Source organism: Prionailurus bengalensis, chromosome D3 (genome assembly GCF_016509475.1).
Source record: "Prionailurus bengalensis isolate Pbe53 chromosome D3, Fcat_Pben_1.1_paternal_pri, whole genome shotgun sequence".
NCBI lineage: Eukaryota > Metazoa > Chordata > Mammalia > Carnivora > Felidae > Prionailurus > Prionailurus bengalensis.
Window position 1 is genome coordinate 447,892 of NC_057356.1, and position 19,848 is coordinate 467,739.

The 19,848-nt window shown below is 52.8% G+C and overlaps 1 protein-coding gene and 1 non-coding gene across 3 annotated transcripts in view; both read left to right on the forward strand.

Annotated features, from left to right (window-relative positions):
* Positions 1–17,975, forward strand: part of CHFR (checkpoint with forkhead and ring finger domains) — a 28,983-nt gene extending 11,008 nt beyond the window's left edge. For both annotated transcript variants that reach the window (XM_043557222.1, XM_043557223.1), the window contains 12 exons: positions 2,036–2,203; positions 4,517–4,676; positions 5,643–5,797; positions 5,888–6,050; positions 8,021–8,163; positions 9,572–9,688; positions 10,143–10,226; positions 11,109–11,179; positions 12,136–12,223; positions 14,889–14,996; positions 15,426–15,498; positions 16,734–17,975. In XM_043557222.1, the coding sequence (XP_043413157.1) occupies positions 2,036–2,203; positions 4,517–4,676; positions 5,643–5,797; positions 5,888–6,050; positions 8,021–8,163; positions 9,572–9,688; positions 10,143–10,226; positions 11,109–11,179; positions 12,136–12,223; positions 14,889–14,996; positions 15,426–15,498; positions 16,734–16,776 (1,373 nt within the window). In that variant the 3' untranslated portion in view covers positions 16,777–17,975. The remainder of the gene's footprint in view (positions 1–2,035; positions 2,204–4,516; positions 4,677–5,642; positions 5,798–5,887; positions 6,051–8,020; positions 8,164–9,571; positions 9,689–10,142; positions 10,227–11,108; positions 11,180–12,135; positions 12,224–14,888; positions 14,997–15,425; positions 15,499–16,733) is intronic.
* On the forward strand, positions 2,961–3,120 carry LOC122471090. The gene has a single exon (XR_006294108.1). It is a non-coding gene; the product is annotated as a U1 spliceosomal RNA (small nuclear RNA).
* Positions 17,976–19,848: the final 1,873 nt, after the last annotated feature.

The following is a 19,848-nucleotide window of genomic DNA, read 5'->3' on the forward strand; positions in this document are numbered from 1 at the left end:
GCACCTGGGTGGCTCAGTCAGTTAAGCGTCCGACTTCAGCTCGGGTCACGATCTCGTGGTTTGTGGGCTCGAGCCCCATGTCGGGCTCTGTGCTGACAGCTCAGAGCCTGGAGCCTGCTCCTGATTCTGTGTCTCCCTTTCTCTCTGCCCCTCCCCTGCTCATTCTCTGTTTCTCTCTGTCTCTCAAAAATAAATAAATGTAAAAGAAAAATTAAAAAAAATAAGTCAATAAATCCAACCATTAAAAAAATTTAGGAGTGCCTGTGTGGCTTAGTTAAGTGTCTGACTTTGGCTCAGGTTGTGATCTCACAGTTCGTGGTTCAAACCCCACATCAGGCTCTGTGCTGACAGCTCAGAGCCTAGAATCTGCTTCAGATTCTGTGTCTCCCTCTCTCTTTTCCTCTCCCCTGCTTGCACTCTGATTTTCTTTTTCTCAAAAATAAATAAACATTAAAAAAAATTAAAACAAAAATTCTCTCACCCCCTCTTTGCCCCTCCCCTACTCGTGCATGCTCTCTCTCAAAACAAAACAAAACAAAACAAAAAAAGATTTTAAAAATAGAATGACCATTTGGTCCAGTAACCTTACTCCTGGATATATATCTAGAGGCATTGAAATCACTGTCTCCAAGAGATGTCTGCACCCCATGTTCATTGCAGACTATTCACAAAGGCCAAAGACTTGGAAACAACCTAAATGTCCCTCGATGGATGGATGGATAAAGAAGATGTGACTTGTGTCTGTGTATGCATACAATTGTTGATTCCACCGTGAAAGGGCAGTGTGTTTATATATTGTGCAATTAACAAATGAAAGCTTAAACAAAATCTTGCTGTAAGCAAATCCGATGGAAAGCTTCCCTCCCATTGTGTAATGTTGGGGAAATTTTTCTATCTGCATGCCTCAGTGTATACATACTAACAAAATAACCAGCCTCCTAAATGTGAGGTTTGGTGCCAACTTATTTCATAAGTTTCAGATGAATCCTCACCTTTTGTCTGTCAGAGAGTACCATCATCATCATCTTCATTCTGGAGTGAGAAGCTCGACTGAGCATAGAAAGTCCTTGAGACCATGGTGGGAGTGAGAACCAGAGCCAGCAGCCAGCCCAGGAAGCTCTCTCTTTTCTCCCTTTGCTGTACGAGCTGATTTGCTCCCCAAACAATTTTACTAACTTCTTTTGTTTGGCTGCTGTAGGGCAGTTTCTTTTTCAAAGTAACAACACTTGAGTATTATAGACCAGATATGTACTGTAGTATGGTGTTACACACTAGGTCTTGATTAAGATAAAGGTTATTAGAAAGTCTCCTTAACCTTTCTGCCAGGCTCGTTTAAATTCGTGACTCCTTGGGAAATAGTTCACACGCAGCATCCCTGTCTGGCTTCCATCTCCTTGTAATCTGAAGCCTGCTGCGTCCCTCTCCTGAGAGGCCTGTGTGTCCCTCTGCCAGTGCTGCTCAGAGCACAGGGAATGTTATGGGGCTGCTAGCACACGGATTGGCCCTGTCTTAGACCAAATGTCCCACAGCTGACCCCAGCACCGCCACCCCGGTCACAGACACCTCTGCGTTTCTTTCCCAGTGGGTGTGCTGCTGGCCCAGCTCCCCCGAGCCCAGTAGTGGGCGCGTGTGCACTTCAGAAGTGTGAGCTGAGTGTTTCTGTAAGCGTGTATTACTGAGAATATGGCATCTTGGAACACCTAGGCCTGGTTTGAATCTGTGGTGGTTTACCTGCCGTACCCTCTGCTTCCAGGCTGCATGAATCAGAACTTTTCTTGTTGGGGCGCCTGCGTGGCTCAGCTGTTAGGCATCCAACTCTTGATTTCGACTCAGGTCAAGATCCCAGGGTTGTGGGATCAAGCCCTGTGTTGGGCTGAGCATGGAGCCTGCTTGAGATTCTTTGTCTCTCCTTCTGCCACTCTCCCCCGCTGACGTTCTCTCTCTCTCTCTCTCTCTCTCTCTCTCTCCCTCTTTCTCTCTCTCTCTCTCTCTCTCAAATGAAAAAATAAACCTGTCTTGTTTGTCCCTCTCGCAGACTTCAGAGATGCAGGCGTCTCCCCAAAGGAATGTGGTCCGTCTGTGGCAAATGATGAAATCCCCACCTTCCCTTCGGCTCTCCCAGACAGAGAAGGAGCACCCTTCTCTCTGCCAGGGTCCCGGGACCAAGAGGATTTGGAGCCTGTCACGAAGAGAATGAAAGCAGGTCAGAGTCTCACTGTTTTGTGTATCTCTGGCCCTTGAGAGCTGTTGAGCTGCTCCTGACGGGGCCTCTCCTTCTGTGGAAGCAGATGCCTCAGCATTTTCAAAGTGGCAATGTGAGCCTTTTTTTCCTTTTGACAGCATCGGGGTTGAACCCTATTTATTATCTGGTTATGCTGATGGTATGGAAGCAGTGCATTCTGAGTTGCAGTTCTGTCTTTTTATTTTTTTATTTTTTTTTTTTAATTTTTTTTTTTCAACGTTTTTTATTTATTTTTGGGACAGAGAGAGACAGAGCATGAACGGGGGAGGGGCAGAGAGAGAGGGAGACACAGAATCGGAAACAGGCTCCAGGCTCTGAGCCATCAGCCCAGAGCCTGACGTGGGGCTCGAACTCACGGACCGCGAGATCGTGACCTGGCTGAAGTCGGACGCTTAACCGACTGCGCCACCCAGGCGCCCCTGCAGTTCTGTCTTGATACAACTATCGGTTTTTAAGAATATGCACCTGGGTGGCCTAGTCGGTTAGGTGTCCAACTGTGGCTTAGGTCATGATCTCATGGTTGGTGGGTTTGAGCACCGCATGGGGCTCCCTGCTGGTAGCACAGAGCCCACTTTGGGTCCTCCGTCCCCCGGCCCCGCCCCTGCTTGTGCATGTGTGCTCTCTCTCAAAGTAATAATGATTTGAAAAAAGAAAGGTGACTTAGAGAAAAATCTGCCCTTAAAAAGCCAAAGTTAAAAGGATTGTAAAAGATACTTGGATACTTACCTGGCAGGGGAGACACCATGATCAGGAAGGTGGTTTTCCCAGGGCGAGGCTTGCCCATTGCACTGCGGGCGTGCTGACCCCTGCGATTTCCCCAAATGTGGGAAACTCGACTGCATAATTTGTGGTAGTGGGGGACTGTGTTCGCGCTCGAAAAAAAAAAAAAAAAAAAAGATACTTGGGAACATGTAATGGGACAGTGGCTGTGCTGTAGGCCTGAGAGCAGCCTGCGGTTGGAGCAGTGAGGCCGGGGGGCTCTGGGAGGGAGGGCAGGCCTCGGGGAAGGAGACGAGGATATTGGATGTGTTGAGTGGAAAATTGAAGCGACTGGCTTGAGGAGGGTGTCGAAAAAAAATCAGCAACAGTACGTAAAAAAGTAAGTATACAAATGAGGCCATTTTTTTACTCTAGCAAAAATGAAAAATTGTAGAAGGAAGAAAACTTAATTTTGGTGTACTGTTTGGCTCAGCAGTGAATATTTACCTAAGCATAGTAACGTAAATACGATGCACGGAACTAACAAATACAATATACCAAACTAACAATTGTGTTACGATAATATAGTGAGTGGGGCCAGGGGGCAGAATCCTTCTCTATCTGAATAGATGTCGGGAGATGGACGGTGTCTAAAGTCAGTCAGCCTCAACAGAGCATTACAGTTCAGAAACCTGGAGGTCCACGCCAGGAGAAACACCCAAGAACATGAAAGTAGTTTCCTCAGAGGAGGGAGGTTGGAGGTGAGGACAGGCCAGGGCAGAGGGCTGGTGCCCTCTTAATATTTGATTTTGTAAATTGTGTGCAAGTATTTCTTTCATTAAAAATAAAAATTGATCTATGAGCACTATAGAACACCAGCAGAAGAAAAGGAAAAAAAAAAAAGTTAAAAGCTCTTGGTAACGTCGGAGAGTCTATATTTTCCAGGACATACACAAGTCATGTTTTTTGTTTAAACAAAAACGATGATTATACACAAATATCGTGTGACAAGCCACCTTAATCTTTTAAGCATGTATCCCGAATGCTTCTTTTTATGCCATTGTTCTTCTAAACCAAAACTTAAGGGTACTGGAACTTGGGACTTACTTTAGGCCTTCTTTAAAATAAACAGGGGTGCCTGGGTGGTTCAGTCCGTTCTGCGTCCAACTTCGGCTCAGGTCATGATCTCACCACTCTTCGGCTTGAGTCCCATGTCGGGTTCCACACTCTGAGCACAGAGCTTGCTTGGGGGGCGGGGAGAACGAGAGCGGTGGGGGGGCTCTCTCTCCCCTCTCTCGCTCGCTCTCCTTCTCCCTCTCCTCTCTCTCTCTCTCTCTCTCTCTCTCTCTCTCCCTCCCTCTCCCTCCCCCCCTCTTGGGATTCTCCCTGTCTTTCTGCCCCTCCCCCAGCCACATGCTCTCTCTCAAAATAAATAAACTTAAAAAAAATAAATAAACTACACACAGCAGTGAGGGCTGTGTCTTCTGTCCACAGGTTAAGATGTTCCTAAAACAAAAAAGACCCGGTGTCTGTTTCTTCCTTGGTTGATGGTGGGCATGTGCCCCTTTCTCGCAGAGGGGGAGGCCGAGCTGACCCTGCAGTTGCTGGTTGCGGACCAGTGTAGCGACGCCCACACCGCCCTCGGGGGCGTCAGACCCGAGGCCGTGAAGCCGGACAAGATGGAGGAGACACTCACGTGCATCATCTGCCAGGACTTGCTGCACGACTGCGTGAGGTGCGCTCGCCATGGGGGGCTCGCGGGGGTGTCGTGGGGTGGTGGCGGGGATGGGGAGCGGCCCCCGGCAAGCAGGCCTCCGGGCCGCATCCGGTGCGGCTCCGCTTGGGGCGCTGCCGTCGTGCCGCTCGTGTGGCCACCACGCCGAGAACCTGGTCGTGGTAACTATGGCTGTAGAAGAGCCTGCGAGGCGAGGTGACAGTTGCCTCGGTCCGCACCCGTCACGACCGACCCAAGAGGCCTGGCGCCCCTCGGACGCAGAACGGGAGAACCGTGCTGAGCTTTGAGGGGGCGTCGTCGGCACAGAGGGAGTGACCCCAGATGAGGTCCCCAGGAGCGGCTTGGGGACAGCCCTCTCACGGCTTTTCTGTGGGGACTTAAGAATGAGAGCCTGTCCAAGTCTTCACTTAAATGCAGGCCTTTTTGGCGTTCGGTGTCCCGGTTCCTCATATTCCTGGAGTCACAGCCTGCTTGACCGTCCCTCGGAATACGGATGGTCACTTCTGGTTCCTTTTAATTAACAAGGACCAAATTAAAGTAGTTTAGGGTGAAAGCTGTTCTTGCACGGGAACTGTTTCTCACCTGGCTTATGGAAGGCAGGCGACACTCCCAGTCAGCGGAGCGTGCAGATGCTGCCACCAGTGAGCACTATACGCAGGGCGGGTGTTCCCGCCCCCCCACCCCCCCCCCCGCTCACCATCCACACCAAGAAGCATGGGTTCTAGTCTCTGCTGGATCAAGTGAGCTTGGTGGGTGGCTAATTTGTAACCGACCCTCAGCCCGAGTGAGGCCACGTCCTCCTCTGGGAAAGACGCAGCATGAACTAGGGCCCCTGCCTCTCAGGCTCCAGGCAGGCCATGCCCCGTGTGCCCTGGCATCCGGGGGGCTGCCGCGGCTTGGCAGACAGAGGCTCCACCTGCAAGTGCTCCGTGGGGGGCGTCTGAAGACCTGTCCTTGTGCCCTCAGCCTGCAGCCCTGCATGCACACCTTCTGTGCCGCCTGCTACTCAGGCTGGATGGAGCGCTCCGCCTTCTGCCCCACCTGCCGCTGTCCGGTGGAGAGGATCTGTAAAAACCACATCCTGAACAATCTGGTGGAGGCGTACCTTCTCCAGCACCCAGGCAAGTGGGGAGCCCGCCCAGCTCCAGGAGACGGCGGGGTGTCTCTCCAGGGGCCCCTCGGCCAGCAGAGCCATGTCCTTTGAATTCCAGACAAGAGTCGCAGCGAGGAAGACGTGCGGAGCATGGCTGCCAGGAACAAGATCACTCAAGACATGCTGCAGCCCAAAGTCAGAAGGTCTTTCTCTGATGAGGAGGGCAGTTCGGAGGACCTGCTGGAGCTGTCAGACGCGGACAGCGAGTCCTCGGACATCAGGTGAGCTTGTGCCTGGCTCTGAGCGGAGCGGGGAGCTGGAGGCAGCACGGGGCCCGAGTCCCGGCTCTGTCCTGAGCGGCCCAGCTCGTGAGTGGTCTGTGTTCTGATGTGTGACGTCAGCCAGTGACGGCGCCCGCCTCGGGCATGGTGAGGACGGGGCGGGCGCCCGCTGAGGACGGCGGCTCAGTTTGCTGATGGTGGGGGGATTTGCCACCAGCCTTCTCCAGTACCCCTTCCCTTCTCAGGCATACACGCGATGCTTATTCTCTTTTGCTTATCTTCCTCCTCCCCACGTTAGTGAGATGTACAGCCCTGTGTGAGTTCAGGGTGTGCGGGGTTAGGGTTAGACTGACGTCTGTTAGAAAATGACTGCCGTAACCCGTCCCTTGTTATCTGCCGACACCTCCTCAGGTGCCTCGATGCATCGGCTACGACGGGGTGCAGGATTTAATGTGTTCTTTGTCTACTGTGGGCACGCTTCCTCTAGCTCAGCCGGTGACCGGAGTCCCACGGTGTGAGTTGCAGTGTCGTCATTTGTGAGGATATTATTGCAGGAAAGCCACGGTCACCTGGCCAAGAGGTTGCGATTCTAGCAGACCTTGTTTTTTTTGCTGTAGAATGCTGCTGTCTGCGGACTCAGAAGTCCACAGTGCGTGTTTTGGGTGGGTCATGACATTTGAAGAGACAAAAATCAAATCCCCTAATTAATTACTTTTTGTTTCTTTTTGTAAAATTTAGAAATACTGGTGAAGCAGAAAGTAATAAAATCGCTGTCGTATGAACATTTTATTATGTATCCTTGTGGCAACTCCTATACGTAGTCACTCGTATTTCCTTTGTTAACAAAGTAAAAGGCGATATACTTTAAATATCCTCATAAAGACGGGATCCTGCTGTACATACGGTTCTGTGCTGTTTCCCGAATTCTGACTGGAGAGGCAGTGCTGCGGGACAGACCCTACAGTCCCAGCTCTGAGCGCACATCCAATTAGCTCGCGAGGGTGCTTCAGCCCAGAGAGCCTCACCGGGAAGGCGCCTTGCTGGGCCTGGCACCTGTGTCATCGTATGCCTGTCAGAGGGGTCCTGGTGGTGGCCCCTGAGGTTTGTGGAGGGATGTCGGGAAACCCTGTTGACAGTTGGTGTGGCCTGAGACGAAGGTCATCTGGTTCCGAAATGAGGTCAAGCGGCTTCTCACTAGTTGTTTTCTGGTCACGTCTTCCCCGTTCTTCCCTCGTTGGCTCCTGCCGTTGGAGACAGGCTCAGGGCAGCGTTCTCTGAGAGGAGGGGAGGGTCTGTGGGTGTGTTTCCTGTGGGTTCGTTTTTTGTTAACTATCTGCATTGTTTGGAAAGCGCAGCTAAAGTGCACACAGCTGGGTGGCCCGCCGGGAAGTCCCCGGACGACAGCAGCATTCAGCTGTGGCACGTTTTGTTCAGACTTTAACACCGTTTCATAGGTGCCTAGGGTGATGGGCCTGAGTGTGCCCCTGGACGTAGTTCACAGCTCTCCCAGCATCAAACCTGTGAGAGTGGGTCGTGCCCAACGTGGGGACTGAGTGGCCACACTCCGGGGGACACTGTGCTGGAAACCGGGGTGGGCACAATGTGTCTCCGAACCGTAGGTGCCGCGGAGGGAGGGCGGGGGGCGGGGGGGTCTCTGGAAACCTTACAGCAAAGGGGAGCCAGCAGGTAGCAGGGAATGGGGCCCTCCCTGCTGCTGCTCTGGCGTGAGCACTGACCGGGTGTCCAGTGGGGACGTGCCATCTGTCCCCTTCACGCACGCTGGGTGGCAGCAGACGCAGAGCTGAGGCGTGAAGGAGGGATGAGGTCTGCGGGTGGACAGATGCCTCCAGGCTGGGGATCTGCGTCTCCTCTGGTCATCGGGGCTGGGGGCGTTGGTGCCGCCCCCTACGTGTGCCAGGGCAGAGCTCACTGCTTCTCCGCACCCCGTGTGCCCGTGCGCTTCCTTGCAGCCAGCCGTACATTGTGTGCAGACAGTGCCCTGAGTACCGGAGGCAGGCGGGCCAGCCCCTCCCCTGCCCGGGGCCTGGCAGTGAGCCGGGGGCAGCACAGGCTCCTGGGGATGCACCGTCCACGTCCACCAGCGTCACGACAGGTGAGATGCCGCGCCTTCCGTGCTATTGTCCTGCTGTGACCACCCAGGGCGCTGCCGTATTTTTATTTTTCCTTCTGGCTCCTCCCCCGCTCCCACCCCGCTCCGGTCACTGCCTCCCTTGTCCTACCCTCTCCTACCTTGTTGCTGCTTGTACTCTGTTGTGGGTTCAGAAACCAGAGAGAGTTCAGTTGATCTCTCGTGGATCTCTGCTCCTGGACCCTCCCGGGGGGTTCATTCCTCATTCTGACACGTGGGACCCCCAGCCCACTGCTTTGGGCTTTGGCATCCCCAGGGCTGCTTGCTAAAGCTGAAATGACCCCTACATGGGCCCCTCAGTGAGAGCCTGGCTTCTTTTCGACAGCAGGCTGGTGTGTCATCAGAGCCACCCTGAGCTCTGCCCGCTGGTGGGTCCTCAGGTGCCATCGAGAAAGGGAGAGAGAACATGTGGAATCCATGTTTTTGGCCCTGGCCATTCTTCAGTAGGGCCCAGTTTCTTAGCTGATGTGGGCCTGAGCCTGTCATGAGGCCACTGACTCAGGATCATGACCCAAAGCCGTGTTCAGAGCCATCCACCCTGACGCGGTGCTGCAGCTCTCTCCATGGGTGGCCCGTGGACAGATGGGCAGGGCGGGGCCTGGTTGCCTCCCGACTCTGCCATTCTGCAGGTGCGGTGTCATTTTCAGACTGGAAGTCCCCAGTGGGATGGGCCTATAGCAGGTGTGCGTGCATAGACAGAGCTTCCCGTGTGGTCATTGAGTGGCCGCGGCTGAGCTGTGTGGACACAGCTGTTGGAGGGGTGGAGGTCAGCCAGTCATGGCCCCCAGGCCTGCCACCTGTTTATTTGGAAGAGACAGAGATTAAATATAGAACTTGCTCTATTGTTTTATGGCGTGTGCTTTATGGCCCAAGGAAATGGTAGAAAACCTTCAAGTGATCTTTGAAATCTTGCTATAACTGCTGAACTGAAGTATCACGTTTGTTTATTTTTCATTCTATTTAAAATGTGTCGTTTAAATGGCAGACTACCGGGGCGCCTGGGTGGCTCAGTCGGTTAAGCGGCCGACTTCGGCTCAGGTCATGATCTCGCAGTCCGTGAGTTCAAGCCCCGCGTCGGGCTCTGTGCTGACAGTTCAGACCCTGGAGCCTGTTTCAGATTCTGTGTCTCCCTCTCTCTGACCCTCCCCCATTCATGCTTTGTCTCTCTCTGTCTCAAAAATAAACGTTAAAAAAAAAAAAATGGCAGACTACCGTTTCATAGTTTCAGAAAACGGGTGTGAGTTCTCCCTGGGTTTTCCTGTGGATCTGTCTCCTTGTGGACCTTCCAGCCACGTCCCTAGGCGTGCATCGAATCTCCTATTTCTGCCTGTGTCCTAATGTGCACGGCCTGAATATCCTGTCTGTTCCTCAGCCCAGGATTATGTGTGTGCCCTGCAAGGAAGCCATGCCATCTGCACTTGCTGCTTCCAGCCCATGCCCGACCGGAGGGCAGAACGTGAGCAGGACCCCCGCATCGCCCCCCAGCAGTGTGAGTAAGGGTGTGCACGGACACTGCCTGCCTGAGCGGCCTCCCCACCGCAGAGCCTCTCCTGCGTCCTCTAGGGTCAGGTTTCAGAGCGTTGCTGACTGTGTGTGTGGTGTGCTGTGAAGATGTGGGTCTGTTTCCTCGTCTGCATACTCAGTTGTGTGTGCAGCCACATCGAATGACCATCTTTTCCTGTCAGTTGATGACCCACCCCTTCGTTCACCGAGTTTCCATGTATGGGTGGTTCTCCTTCTGGAGGCTGCCTCTGACCTTTGTTGCCGCATCAGGAGCATCATATTTTCATAATGTGTCACTCTTGAATGTAATAGACGAAATACAGTGCTGTGATTTGCAACTCTGGGATTGCTGTTAACATGGACTTTGCCATTTATTTAATGGTTATGTGAATTTACCCCTCGCCGAAATGGCCTGACTGGTGCTTGTGCTGTGTCCACAGGTGCCGTTTGCCTGCAGCCTTTCTGCCACCTGTACTGGGGCTGCGCCCGGGCCGGCTGTCTCGGCTGCCTGGCCCCGTTCTGTGGTAATGCCGGCACTTCAGCTCTCTGCCTATCCTCTTGCTGCATTTGAGGGTGCTGGTGGGCTAGCGTGGCCCGACTTGAGAGGGGCCACCGTCGATGACCTGCTTCTCACACACGTTTGACATTCTTTTAAATGTTTATTTATTTACTTACTGCGTATACAAGAGCAGGGAAAGGGCAGAGAGAGGAAGGGAGAGAGAGAATCCCAGCTAGGCTCTGCCCCGCAGGGCGGAGCCCAGCATGGGGCTTGATCCCATGAACCTTGAGATCTTGGCCTGAGCCAAGACTGAGCCACCCAGGAGCCCCCTGTGTTTGACATTTAGAAGTGTCCCTCTGCTAGCTCAAAACCAGGCAGTAACAACTATGGGGATACTGAGCTCAGTCAGGAGGGTTTACTTATGTGCGAGGAACACCACCAACAAAAACGCCGCCTGGCTGCGGCATTCAGACCTCACGGTGCCAGACCAGGTGCCCGGGGGACAGAGAAAGCTGTCAGAAGTCATTTTACTTGTTCTCTTTTTAAAATTTTTTTTTCAACGTTTATTTATTTTTGGGACAGAGAGAGACAGAGCATGAATGGGGGAGGGGCAGAGAGAGAGGGAGACACAGAATCGGAAACAGGCTCCAGGCTCTGAGCTATCAGCCCAGAGCCTGACGCGGGGCTCGAACTCACGGACCGCGAGATCGTGACCTGGCTGAAGTCGGACGCTTAACCGACTGCCCCACCCAGGCGCCCCACTTGTTCTCTTTTTAAAACCATATTTTACAATGGAAGCTTTTATTCTTTCTGGACTGTAAGAAAGGAAATTTGGTTATCTTAGCTTTTGGTGAACGATACTTTCATAGATTGTAAGACGGTGACTTTGCTTCCTTCCATTTGGCAGAGCTGGACCTGGGTGACAGGTGTCTGGACGGGGTTCTCAGCAATAATCACTATGAGTCGGACATCCTGAAGGTAGGGGACTTCACGTACAGGCGCGGGTGGGGGCTCAGGCCTAGAAGAGGCCCCCAGGAGGCTTTCAGCTCTCCCAGTGGCTCTGACTAGTCCTGCCGCCGAGCTCACCACATTGGTGTTTTCCCATGTGTTCCTGTCTTCCAAGAGGTTATTTCCTTCATGCCCATCACGCCACGAGTCCACAGGTGTCGGCTCCGGTGCCTGTGTGCCCCACGCAGAGTTTTGGGGTCTGGGTGGGGGCCGGGGCGGCCCTTTGCTGGAACCCGGGCCTCTCTCTGGCTTCCTCTTTTCTGACTTTGTCCTTCTCGCGTCTTAGGAAGCTGAAGCTGACGTGGCTGTTAGAATTTCAGTGTTTAACGTGCACATCATTCTCTTGGCGAGAGTTGTGCCTCTCTCCCATGTATGCAGCGTTGCACACGTCGGACCTGTATGGCAGGCCCCTTGGCACCGCGTGCTCTGGTTAGATGTCCGTGTGCTGCTCTCATGTAGGTCCACACAAGAGAGCTGAGGCCAGGGTGTAGATGCAAAGCCTTGGCTTCCTTACCGTGTGGTCGTGCGGCTGTTGTCACACGAGAGCCGCCCGGCCAAGGTCGGGTGTCGCCCCGCTCCTGTGCTCGGAGCGTCTGCAGGATTTTGGAGAGAATGCGATAGCTCGTGTGTTCAGGTTTCGGAAGCTAGCTTTCCTTCTGAGGCTCTGACAAAGCCATGTGGGAAGAGAGCCCTTGCAGACCAGCTTGTGAGAATGTTGCCGGGTCCCGGGCATCCTGGTCCTCGTGTGTTGCGGTCCTGGAAGGCCTCACAACTGCCTGATGCAAATTCCTGCCGTGGTTAGCCTGCCTGTGCCGTGGCCTTGCCCGCGTTCAAGGGCCTTTCATGAAATGTTTGCTTTCTTGTCATTTTAGTCTTCTGTTCTCCAAGCTAGTATTTCTAAGATTTCCCTTCTTTCCCCATCCCAGAATTACCTGGCAACCAGGGGTTTGACGTGGAAAAACATGTTGACTGAAAGTCTCGTGGCTCTGCAGAGGGGAGTGTTCCTGCTGTCTGGTAAGCGCCATCGCACCTGCCTTCCTCTCTCTGGTGCGGCGGTGTGTTTGCGGTGGCCCCTCTGCCTCCACTATGGAGGAGAGCCTCCGGGCTGCCTTCCCGCGTGTACGCCCTCACCCTCCACCCACCCTGGCGGTGGGTGGCAGACAGGCGCCAGTACTTCAGGATTTGAGCCCACGTGACACATTCTAGGCTCTTTTCTGCCGTGGGGGAGGAAGGGACACAGCTGAAGAGACCGTGACCCCACCTCTTGGCATCTTTCGGATCCTGGGTCCGGTGCTTCTCAAGCCCTCAGGGTCCTCGTAGGCCTTTCACTGATGTGTTGGTGCAGGCTTGGCCCGTCTCCCAGGGGCACCCGGGACATTGTGAAATGTGGTTTTAGTCACTCGGGGAGGGTGCAGAAAAATCAACAAATGACTTTTTTTTCCTAAGACATAAATTATTGTGAAAGACTTCAGAGGCTTCTGGGAATCCTTCTGAGCGGATACGTGCTCACGAGTGTCTCGGGTTCTGTGCGGCCTCAGCCCTGGGGGCGCCCGGTCTGACATGCAGGCCTGAGCTCTCTTTAGCTTCTTGGTGGGACTGCCATGGTGGCATGGCCCAGAAAGACGTGTGAGTGAAGCATGGTGGGTAAAGCGAAAATCACAGGGAATCCCACCCCCGAGGACCCAGTGATGATGCCATATGGCCTGTGCACCCGCCACACGTGGGCACGGTCAGAGTCCTCATAGATGAAACCCTACCACATGTGCTCTTCACTCGGTGGTATTCCCCAGACCCTTTCTATGTCAGCGAAGTTCTTTACCTGGATTGTTTTTCAAGTTTCTTTATTTTGAGAGAGACAGAGACAGCGCAGGTTGGGGAGGGGCAGAGAGAGAGAGAGGGAGAATGAGAATCCCAAGAATCCCAGCTCGGGGCTTGAGCTCATAAAACCACGGGATCATGACCTGAGCTGCAATTGAGAGTCAGACGCTCAATCGACTGAGCCACCCAGGCGCCCCTACCTTGATTTTTGTTTTATAGTATTTTGTGTCGTGGTTTATTTAACCAAATCATTAATATAGGATATTTAGGTTATTCTCCACGTTTCACTGTCTGAAGAAGCACTGCAGCCTCTGAGCCTGCAGGATGGTAGGCTAGAAAAGTTGTTCCATCAAGATAAATTAAGGAAATAAATACGTGAGTAAATAAGTAAACAGTAAATAAGTAAATTGTTGGACGGTGGTATGAACAAACAGTTGAGACTTTGCCATATTCGCTGTCCCTCCCAGAAGAACATGCCTCAGCATCTTCCTGAGCCCATCTGCCCTGCCTTTGCCTGTAAATAACAGACAAGGCAACTGGGATGTATCATTGGTTTATCTGCCTGTGTTGGGGTATTAGCAGAATTGAAGATCTTTTTGCTTTATGGTTCATTGGCTTGTCTGTGACCTTGGCCCATACCTATGTTAGTCTCTTTGGATTTGGGGGCATGGGTTGGTAGGATATCTTTGTCATTTAAAGGTGCAACATATGGTTGCTTGTGTGGCAAATGTGTTTTCCACTATTTTATTAGTATCTCACTTTTGTTGTATGTGTTTCCATTGTGGTGTTTACATTGTAGGTAGTCAGATTTACAGATCCTTTCCTGTATGCTATTTGGTTTTTATGACATAAATAGCTCAAGAGAAAAATAATACTCATTCCTCTCAGTACTTTTTTGGATTTTTATTTTTAGTGTTACTATTTTTTTAGAAATGCTCTATTTTGGGGGCTCGTGGGTAGCTCAGTTGGTTAAGCATCCGAGTTTGGCTCAGGTCATGATCTCGCAGTCTGTGAGTTTGTGCCCCATGTCTGGCTCTGTGTTGACAGCTCAGAGCCTGAAGCCTGCTTCAGATTCTGTCTCCGTCTCTCTCTGCACCTCCCCTGCTCTCATTCTGTCTCTCTCTTTCTCTCAAAAATAAACATAAAAAAAAATTTTTTGGGGGGCGCCTGGGTGGCGCAGTCGGTTAAGCGTCCGACCTCAGCCAGGTCACGATCTCGCGGTCCGGGAGTTCGAGCCCCGCGTCAGGCTCTGGGCTGATGGCTCGGAGCCTGGAGCCTGTTTCCGATTCTGTGTCTCCCTCTCTCTCTCTGCCCCTCCCCCGTTCATGCTCTGTCTCTCTCTGTCCCAAAAATAAATAAATGTTGAAAAAAAATTTTTTTTTTTTGTTTTTAAAAACAAAAAAAAAAAATTTTTTTTAAATGCTCTATTTTTTTAAGCTTATATATTTACTTAGAGAATGGGAACGCATGCTTGAGCGGGGAAAGGGGTGGAGAGAATCCCACGCAGGCTCCACACTGCCATCACAGAGCCCCATGTGGGGCTTGAATTCATGACATGACCTGAGCCAAAATCCAGAGTTGGACACTTAACTGACCAAGCCACCCAGGCACCCTACTTTTTTGGATTTTTAAAGTGTTTGAATTTTTTATCCAAGTGGAATTATTTTGCTGTGAGGAAATAAGTTGGTATCGAGATTGGTTTTGTTCTTGTTTTCTGAAAGTCTGGCCCATTGTCTCTACCCCATTTACGGATCAGTGCACTGGTTTCCCACTAGTTTACAAGGCCACAGCTATTCTGCTGTTCTGGAAACATGATGCTGCCTGATGACTGGCATGCCCACATGAGGCTGTGTCCTTCCAGATTACAGAATCACAGGGAACACTGTGCTCTGTTACTGCTGTGGCCTGAGAAGCTTCCGAGAGCTGACCTACCAGTATCGGCAGAACATTCCTGCTTCCGAGTTGCCAGGTAAGGAAGCCCCTCACCCCCTGCCTCAGTTCTGTCTAGTCTAGATGGGCGTCTGCGTTCTCAGTGGGTGTCTGCACCAGCAGGGAGAAGACTGGGCAGATGGGCTGCCTGGCGGCCATGCTTATTCCCAGGCCGTCCTCGACCCCAAGTTGGCTCAGGCTCTGGGCCCGTGGGCCACGACACACGTGTCTAAAACAGGATTCGCAAAAACAACCTGTAGGCAACTGTAGTAGTCTTTATTTCCTAAGGTGGCTTTTTAGTTAAACTTTTTTCCCCCTTGGAAGCTTGGAACAGGCAAGGAAACTAGTTATAAAGCGTGACCAAATGCTACAGCTGTAGTTTCTTTCTTTGGGTCTTTACTTAAGTTGGCTTAGCTGAGTTTGTGAGTGTCGGGTGTGACCACGTACGCGTGACTTTTTCTCTCCCCAGTGGCTGTAACATCCCGTCCTGACTGCTATTGGGGCCGCAACTGCCGCACTCAGGTGAAGGCCCACCACGCAATGTGAGTGAGACACCGTGGGTGGGGCACGGGCACCCAGGGCTGGGGAGGGCGCCAGAATGGGCCTCCTGCAGAAGCAGACCCTCTTTTTCCTAACAGGAAGGCGAGTTTTTTCTTTTAAGTGTTTTGGCCAAGTTGACGCCACGGCTTTCAGAGATCTGTACGAGCCAGTTAACTGCTTACTCGTAAATATAGTTATTTAGTTCTGTTTGTATACAGCCCTAGTGTTGTTTCAAAACCCTGCTCTTCTGTTCTCATTTCGTGAAGTGTTTGCATGCAGATGTTTACCTCTGTGTCTGTGGAACACAGCTGTCGTTCCCGCTGACACACTGGAGGCTTAGTACCTTGTGAATCCGTGGCCGTGGTCACTGAGAACTTCATGAACCACCGGCCTGGGCGTGTGCCGCTGCCCTGGGTCTGTGTTTGGTGCCGCGAGCACATGTCTGTGATAGCTCTAACTTGGCGGCTCTCACTGGGCATTTCCTGCTCCCAGTGACGTCCGCTTTGCCACATGGGTTCGTCTGCGGACATAAGTTTGTCTGCATTTTCAAACCGTAAGTGAGGTGTCCTATAAATCAACCTCATGGATTGATGCTTCTTGAGGCTACTGTGATCCCCAGTCACTTGTGGTTCAAATCACGGTTACTGAGAGGATGCCCTTCTTGCAGGGGACAAGGCTCCAAGTGAAGGCTCCCTGGAGGACTGATCCCGTGGAATAAAAACCTGGCTTTGTATTTGAGCATAGACAGAGTCCAGGAGACCGTTTCCTTTTAGAGAAAGAGATTTGGCTAGTAACTAGCCAGTCTTTCTTAATAAAGACAGGGATAAGGATAGCTAGGGCACGTGCGTCCTACTCTGGGGGTGACCGGCTCGTCACAAAGAGGGAGGTGGTGGCTCTGGCACCCACTGGGCGAGTCTATTGGTTCTGCCCTGCGGGGTGGCCCTCGGTGACTGGGGGATTCTGAGGAGGCACAACTCTGAGTCTCTTCCCTAAGAAAGTTACCTAAGGTGCTTGAATTTTAAAAAGTAAAAATCAAATGTCTGACTTCTAAACCTTAAGAAGGACAAGAAGGCTGTCTAGGGGTTAATATCTTTGATGGATCAGACCCTGCTGCTGTGAGCCACCCCACATGTGCGATCAGTTTCTCATCAGGCTTCTCCAGCGTGTGATCTCCAGAGTCGCTTATCGGAATGCTTCTTGATGCTGGCTTGTGTAATTCGACTTTTTGTCCCTGCAGGAAATTCAATCATATCTGTGAACAGACAAGGTTCAAGAACTGAGTATCTAGGAGGCACCAAGGTGGCGTGGGGGTAGTGGAAGTCAGCGACAGCGTGTTTCAGAAAATACCGGATACAAACATTTTCAGGGCATTTTACAGCCCCCCGGTGGGGATGGGGGAGGCTGGGGGTCTCTACGTCCGGCACTGTAGCGTGGCTTTTTCTTCTGTGGCGTGAGACCCTCTTGCCGAGAGCCCCCTACCCCAGTGGCCTGGGAGGCCTGGGGTGGCATGAACAGCCCCTCCTCTGGCCTTGGGGCCACCAGAGCACGTCAGCCAGAAGAACCACTGTCAGCCGCCCCCTCGCGCTCAGACAATGACGTTCAGGTTTGCTCTTTGGACCTTTCCCAAAACTGTGGCTAAGACAGACGTCTCTCTTCAAGAAAGCTCTCATGGGAGGAAAAGGAAAGTCTGTCAGAAACGTCCTGTTGTTGAAGGGAAAGGGGGCAAAGGCTTACAGCCTGCGGGCACAGCCACAGCCCTGCTTCGGGGACAGCCACGACTCGTGGGTGTTTCTATTTGTAAGAGGTTTGGTGCTGATCTTTTAGTAAGATTTATCACAAACTGTAGCACAAGTAATATATAATTTACAAATTGACTAAAATTGGGATAGTAGGGTGTTTGAAGGAATAAACATGTGTTTCTGTTTATTACGAAAAGGAAAAAATCAGATGTCCGGAACTGCTAACCCTAGATCCCCAGTGTTAGGTGCGTGGCCCTGTCCCAGGAGGGCATAAGGTGGGTTGTTTCCACCCTCAGCCTGCCGTGGAGCAGAGCCCTGGTGCCCGCTTCCCACTCCGTGGGCACAGCCACAGGCCCTGCTGAGCTGCCCCATGGTCTTTCTCTGTTCCCTGCTGGGCCGGTTCAGCCCTGAGGTGCCCCAGCCCATCTGGAGCGGCCCCTGCCCCGAGAGCGCCAGGGACCTTTGCCGGTGAGACCTCGTCTCCGTCATTGGGTTTGCCATGTCATCTGGAATAATACTTGAAATTTTGTTCTTTGTTAAAAAAAAAAAAAAGTTTTTTATCGTTTGTTGAAATCATCTGTTATTTTTGTTTGCAAAATTGTAACTTTTCGCTTCTTCTCAGGAATAGGATTTTCAACCGTTGTCTTGCTCTTGATACAGACTCTGAGAAGCAGCGCTGTTTGTGGAAAAGGCCTCCTTCCCGCATTCTAATAAACAAGCCGTGTCTGTTTCTCTCCCTACGCGCTCGTCCGTGTGTTGGCTGCGATGTGCTCCTTCCCATCATGGGGGACAGCCTGCCGGCGCCGCTGGTTACTGACTCCCCGCTCATGAGAGTTGCACCTGCAGCCTCACTCACATGAGCCAGGTGGCTGGAACAAGGCCTGCAGGCGTGGGGGACCTGGGGTCGGGGCCCAGGTCTGAGTACTTGGGAAAAGGGGAGAGGCGTAGGATCTCTTGGATCCACCAGCCCCAAGTGACACCCTTCTGGTCACACGTTGAAGCTGTGGCTTCGTGTCTAAGTCCTGGGCCCAGCCTGCACGGGACCGCGGCCTGCCCTCCACATCAGAGGGCGACGTCTCATCACTCCCTTCTCTCCTGCAAAGTTAGAACAAAGATGTGGCTCCTTAGGGATATTCCAGCTCTGTAAGCCTAGGTTTAAGCAGAGGCTGTGACTTCACTTGGTCTATAGTGGCTCCTTGTGAAGGGGAGGGGACCTGTCACATTGGGCTGCTGGGTCCACAGTGCAGGGTGGCTCTGCCGGAGCTTGGGCTCCTCCTTCCTAGCGAGTACAGGAGGTCGGCACAGAGCTGGCCTGCTCTGACTCGTCGGGGGAGGGGCGGGTTGGGACCAGGGCAGTTACTCTATGGGATGTTTTACAGACCTGGGTGGCTGTGTATTTATGATGTCTTTATGACTCTTGTTCGTCCACACCTTCCCACCCGCCCAACAGCAGGCTCACAGTTGGGCCGGAGCCCGGCTGCGGGTGTCCTGGCACAGTCTGCTTGGGGTGAGTGGCCAGCTGGGGACTCCCATGTGCTTGTCTCCAGGTACTCTGGCCCCGGCCTGGAGCAGGCCCAGCTGGGTCTCTGCTGCCTGCCCCCTCCTCCTCCCACAGCCTCACTCAGCCCATCCCCAGACTTGCGTCCCTCTGGTGCCCTGGTGCCCCCGTCAGAAGAGGGGCCAGCTCTGCCCATATCCCCATCTGTGGTGCACCCTCCAAGGGGCAGCCTGTCCTGGCCCGCAGGTCCGAGTTGTGAGGGGAGGAGTTGGTCCTGTGGAGGCCTTACTGGGTGCAGCCAAGAATCCAGCAGAGCTGACGGGGTCAGAGTCACGGGCCCAGATGTGAGAGCAGCAGAGGGATGTTGGCAGATTGCACCCCGGGAAGCGACCAAACCAAAGAGGAGGTGGAGAAGGTTGGCATGCAGCCCGCAGAGAGGAGGCCCCGAGAAGCCCAGCTCTGAACCCAGACGGCCGTGAGGGACACCAGCAGCAGGAAGCCAGCCTCCAGGCTGGAGGGAGAAAATGAATTGGGGGCTGACCGGATTTAGAAAGCCCAGCATAGATCTGGCTTCAGTGTGGCTGGATGCAGGAAACAGAACGCCACGCGGGAACCCTCGTCTCCCTCTGTTTATGGCAGCAGCTCAGACCTCAGCCTCCAGCAAGCAGAAGCGGGTGAACTTCCCCACTGGTTCAAATGGAAACCCACCCCTGACCTGATCACTGTGGGCCAGACCAGAGCCTCTTGCCCACCTGGCAGTCAGTACTCCACAGGCAGGTGGGGTGGCCTCAGGCAAGAGGAAGGAGAGCATCGAGGCTTGTCACCAGGAAGGACTGGATGCTGGACAGCAGCTCTGGGGCTTAGACCCAGCAGGCCAGACCTCAGCCTGCCCAGGCCTGTCCCTAATGGGAATCGGGCTGGGTGGGTCTCAGTTACTCCCCCTGGAGATGCCAGCTTGTTGGGGGGTGGGGGGCACATGGAGGAGCCCAGGCACACTCATGCTGATATTCATGGCTCCCTACAGAATTAATTCCAAGGTCCCTGATGCACTAGAGTCTAGCCCAGTCGGGCCTGTGTCGCTCTGTCCTCTCAGGGCATTAGCAAAAGCACAGCAC